The sequence below is a fragment of the Castanea sativa genome, chromosome 5, assembly GCF_040712315.1.
Source record: "Castanea sativa cultivar Marrone di Chiusa Pesio chromosome 5, ASM4071231v1".
Taxonomy (NCBI): domain Eukaryota; kingdom Viridiplantae; phylum Streptophyta; class Magnoliopsida; order Fagales; family Fagaceae; genus Castanea; species Castanea sativa.
This window is the reverse complement of record NC_134017.1, coordinates 5,759,010-5,764,345: the sequence shown is the minus strand read 5'-3', so window position 1 is coordinate 5,764,345 and position 5,336 is coordinate 5,759,010. Positions and strand designations below refer to the sequence as shown.

The following is a 5,336-nucleotide window of genomic DNA, read 5'->3' as shown; positions in this document are numbered from 1 at the left end:
TCATTAACGGAGGTTCAGCTATTAATATACTACCGAAAATGACAATGAGACAACTTGGTCTTGCTATGGAGGAATTATCGCACAGCTGCTTGGTCATACAAGGTTTTAACCAAGGAGGACAACGCGCCATCGGCATGATACACTTGGAATTAATCATTGGAGAATTGACAAGCAACGTTTTGTTCCATGTCACTGATGCCAAGACAACCTACAACATGTTGTTAGGACGTCCGTGGATCCATGGGAACGGAATAGTGCCGTCAACTTTGCACCAATGTTTCAAGTATCTTCAAAGTGGAATAAAGAAAGTCAATGTCGACTTGAAGCCTTTTGTTGAGATTGGAGCTCACTTTGCTGACGTAAAGTTTTATGTAAAAGATGACATCCCTAATGAAGTTCTCTCGATTGAAATCCCGTCCATGAAAAGCAAGCATGGTGAAAAGAAGCATGTTAAATTCATCACTAGAAAGGATATTCCTTCCCTAAAGGAAGATCTAGGATATGGGAATGATTAGTCTAGTGAATCTACCATTAATTCAGTGAGAGCGAAAAGTTCAACGCCTTCCAATAACCCTCCATTCCTCCGTTATGCACCATTATCACACCTCAAGAACGGACAATCACCATTCTCAAAATACCTTCAATCTACAATGGACATGCGAAGACCGCCTACAAAGCTCACGATGAAGGATGTAGCCATATTGAAAGAAAATCATGTTATGCCTTTAACTTCATCCACAAATCCTTTGCCCTCGAAGGCACTAAATGGATTCGTGAGGTCTTCACAAAGTCTGATAGAGCATGGTATTCTACCAAGTAAGCAGATGAAAGAATGGTTCGATCCAAAGGCGTATAGGCTGTTAGCCAAAGTAGGCTACGATATCTTAAAACAAGGGGACCTAGGGAAACTAATTCTAGAAGCCACTGGAGAAAAGATGCACGGCCTTGGTAAAACACAAAGGAAAATGCGGTTCGAAGGGCACGAAATTTCTATCCCAAAGACCGGAATAGGATATACTCTAGAACAACCGGCTCAAATATGGATCAATAAAAGAAGCAATGCTTCAAGTTCCCAATACATAATAGTGGAAGCCGCTGAAAGTTCGGATCAAAGAAAAGATCACTCTTCATCACGCATCTCAGTATTCGATCGTATTAAGGCTTCATCGTCACGAATTATAGTGTTCGACAGGTTAAATACGGCTTGTTTAACACAAAGTCAGGACACTTTTACGTGTGGATCAGTCTTTAATCGATTGGGGGCAACAAAAAGGCGCATTGATAGTTGCTCTCAAAACTCAATAAACTTTAAGGTTCAAAAGGAGGAGAAAGCTAATGATGAGATCCAGAGTAGTATTCCTTCACTCAAGAAATGTAACTTTATCTTAGATATCAACACTAAAGGAGCTCTCAAAGTCAAAAGGCGAACTATTGTACACACAAGTCAGTCACTCGTCCACAATGAGCAAATTGAAGATGTATCATCCTCATTTCATATTACAGTAGAAGAAGATACATTGTCAGATGTTGAAGCCACCAAGGATGAGGTCGATGAAGCTCCCCTAGCCTTGGAAGATGGAGTATATGCTACAGTTGATGAACTTAAAGAGATCAATTTAGGAACTATTGAAGAACCCCAACCAACTTTCATCAATGCCCTTCTCACTCCTAAAGAAGAAGAAGGATACCTCAAGCTCCTGGTAGAATATAAAGATGTGTTTTCTTGGACTTATAAAGAAATGCCTGGGCTCAATCCAAGTATTGCTTTACACCATTTGGCAGTAAAGAAGGGTGTGCGCCCAGTAAAACAAGATCAAAGACACTTTCGGCCGGAGCTTATCCCTCAAATAGAAACTGAGGTCAATAAGCTAATTGAGGCGAGCTTCATTCGTGAAGTACAGTATCCGGAATGGATTGCTAACATCGTCCCTATCAAAAAGAAGAATAGAAAAATCCGAGTGTGCGTTGACTTTCGTGATTTGAACAATGCATGTCCCAAGAATGATTTTCCATTACCCATCACTGAGGTCATGGTTGACGCCACTACTAGTCATGAAGCCTTATCTTTCATGGATGGTTCTTTAGGTTATAACCAAATTTGAATGAATCCTAAGGATGAAGAGTTTACAGCTTTTCATACCCTTAAAGGCATTTACTGTTACAAAGTAATGCCTTTTGGATTAAAGAACACTAATGCTACTTATCAACGGGCCATGCAAAAGATCTTTGATAATGTACTTCATAAGTACGTGGAGTGTTATGTCGATAATTTGTGGTTAAAACAAAAAGGAGGGAAGACCATTTTGTAGATTTGCGATCCATGTTCAATCGCTTAAGAAAATATCAGCTTAAAATGAACCCCCGCAAATGCGCTTTCGGCGTAACATCTGGGAAATTTCTTGGTTTCATTGTGAGGCACCGCGGTATTGAAATTGACCAGTCCAAAATTGAAGCTATCCAGAAAATGCCAAAGCCCAAGAACCTGCAAGAACTTAGAGGCTTGCAAGGAAAACTAGCTTACATACGACGATTTATCTCAAAATTGGCAGGTCGATGTCAACCTTTCAATAGATTGATGAAGAAGGTTGCACACTTTGAATGGGATGAGGCTTGTAGCAAGCTTTTGCGTGCATCAAAAGATACTTGCTTAATCCTCCAATTTTAGGTGCTCCTATCCCAAGAAAACCTTTGGTGCTATACATTATGGCACAAGAAAGGTCTCTAGGTGCTCTTATGGCACAAGAAAATAAAGAGGGGAAAGAAAGAGCCCTTTATTATCTAAGTCGAACTCTTAATGGAGCTAAATTAAATTATTCTCTTATTGAAAAGATGTGTCTCACTCTTTTCTTTGCCATAGACAAACTAGAGCACTACATGCAAGCATATATGGTCCGTTTGATAGCAAAGGCAGACCCGATTAAATATGTCCCCTCCAGGCCAGTGGTTTTGGGTCGTATAGCTCGATGGGCAGTCTTGCTGCAATAATACGACCTTGCATATGTTCCGTAAAAAGCTATCAAAGGACAAGTATTGGCAAGTTTCTTAGCTGATCACCCAGTTTCATCTGATTGGGTGTTCTCTGATGATTTCCTAGATGAAGACATGTTTTACATTGAAGTAATGCTACCATGGATGATGTTTTTTGATGGGGCTGCACGTCAGGAAGGAGCGGGGGCAGGTGTAGTGTTTATTTCTCCACAACGACAAATACTTCTATACTCGTTCTCATCAAGCAAACTTTGCTCTAACAATGTAGCCGAATATCAAGCATTGATCATTGGTCTACAAATGGCCATTGAGATCGGCATATCGCAACTCGAGATCTTTAGGGATTCCAAATTAATTATCAACCAAATCTTGGAGCAGTATAATGTCAAGAAGGAAGACCTTGTCCCTTATTGCAAATATGCGAAGAAGTTGCTCGCAAATTTGGAGGTAATTACATTGGAGCATATACCAAGGAAGGAGAATAGATAGGCTGATTCTTTAGCTAATTTGGCTACCGCCTTAGCATTATCCCAAGAAGAGACAGCCAAAGTTGCCATTTCCCAAAGGTGGGTGGTACCTCTCGTGGTTGAAGAAGAAGAAGAAGAAGAAGAGCAAGCCAACATCATTTCTGTATGCCTTGTCGTAAAGGAAGAATGGCGACAAGCGATCATTGAGTACCTTCAACATGGAAGACTCCTGGATGATGTACGCCACAAGACTAAAGTTCGGCGAAATGCTGCTCAATTCATTTACTATAAAGAAACTCTCTTTCGCCATTCATTTGATGGTTTATTTCTCCGTTGCTTAGGAGAGGAAGAGGCTAAACAAGCCTTATAGGAGGCTCATTCTGGAATATGCGATGCACACCAATCGGGTCCTAAGCTACACTACAGGATCAAGCGAATGGGTTACTATTGGCCTATGATGGTGCAAGATTCCATGGAGTATGCTAAGAAGTGTGAAGCTTGTCAATATCATGCAAACTTCATCCATCAGCCACCAGAACCTCTACACCCAACTGTAGCTTCTTGGCCTTTTGATGCATAGGGGCTTGATGCAATAGGACCATTACCAAAATCATCCGGTGTCCATTTGTACATCTTGGCTGCAACTGATTACTTCTCGAAATGGGCAAAAGCTGTGCCTCTTAGGGAAGTGAAGAAAGAAATGGTGGTCAATTTCATTCGAACTCCCTTGATCTATCGGTATGGTGTCCCTTGGTATATCGTAATTGATAATGGCAAACCATTTCACAATAGGCTAATAACAGTACAACTCCTCTATGTACAATGCCCCAGCGAGTGGATTAGCCGAAGCTTTTAACAAAAATCTTGGTAGTTTGTTAAAGAAAGTGGTATCCAAGACTAAGCGAGACTGGCATGAAAAAACCGGAGAAGCATTATGGGCATATTGAATAACATTTCGAACGCCTACTCAAGCGACCTCATATTCTCTCATTTATGGAGTGGAAGCTATCCTTCCCTTAGAACGCCAGATCCCATCACTACGGATTGCCATTCAAGAAGGGTTAACTAAAGAGGAAAATGCCAAGCTTAGATTACACGAGCTAGAAGGACTGGATGAGAAAAGGCTCGAGGCCCAACAACGCCTTGAGTGCTATCAAGCTTGTCTGTCAAGTGCATTCAATAAAAGAGTTAAACCATGATCATTCCAAGTTGGTGACTTAGTCCTCTCCGTTCGAAGACCTATCATCACAACTCATCGTACAAACAATAAGTTCACCTCAAAATGGGATGGACCTTATGTTGTGCAAGAAGTCTACACCAATGGTGCTTACAAGTTGATTGATCAGGAGGGTGTAAGGATCGGCCCCATCAATGGGAAGTTCCTCAAACGCTTCTATGCTTGAAAATCGAGAACGGCTCCTCAGTAAGAGTTTAAATTGCCTACTGTAGCACTAAAGGGGTACATGATGTCTTCCCATTACCTTTGAAAGTGTACAAATAAGGAGAAATTAATACCACTCTATGTCACCATTTGTGAGTGTGGCGTAGTGCCTGGATGCCCATGTCGCCCTTGAGGCCAGGGTCTCGGGTTCGATTAGAGGTGATACCTACTATTGTGCAATTGGTACCCATGAAATGCCGTGGGGTGTAGGGCGAGGATTACACACGTGAGCCCTCCCTTTTTGTAAAAAGAAACAACAACAAAAATCATCAAAAAAAAAAATTAAATAACAATAAAAAAAATATATTGAACTACGTAATAACTTGATCCCTCTCGAGGGTACGTAGGCAACTTAGTATCTTTTGCTAAGTTCAGTCACGCACTAAAAAACAAAAAGAGTTTTATTATCAAAACATGAAAAAAGAAAAGTAAAAGAAGAA

At 40.8% G+C, this 5,336-nt stretch overlaps 1 protein-coding gene across 1 annotated transcript; it reads left to right on the top strand.

The window, feature by feature from the left end:
• Positions 1 to 2,320: 2,320 nt before the first annotated feature.
• LOC142634613 (uncharacterized) lies at positions 2,321 to 4,311 on the top strand. Its single transcript, XM_075808908.1, has 3 exons — positions 2,321 to 2,612; positions 3,014 to 3,435; positions 4,036 to 4,311. The coding sequence occupies exons 1-3, from the start codon at positions 2,321 to 2,323 to the stop codon at positions 4,309 to 4,311; spliced, it is 990 nt and encodes a 329-aa protein (XP_075665023.1).
• The last annotated feature ends 1,025 nt before the right edge of the window (positions 4,312 to 5,336 follow it).

Bases quoted from the DNA above. Each gene is read 5' to 3' on its own strand.
- LOC142634613 (XM_075808908.1), top strand. From the start codon at position 2,321: ATGTTCAATCGCTTAAGAAAATATCAGCTTAAAATGAACCCCCGCAAA. The intron at 2,613-3,013 runs GTAGCAAGCTTT...TTCCGTAAAAAG, and splicing joins CTTTGAATGGGATGAGGCTT to CTATCAAAGGACAAGTATTG. The intron at 3,436-4,035 runs GTAATTACATTG...TTTGATGCATAG, and splicing joins AGTTGCTCGCAAATTTGGAG to GGGCTTGATGCAATAGGACC.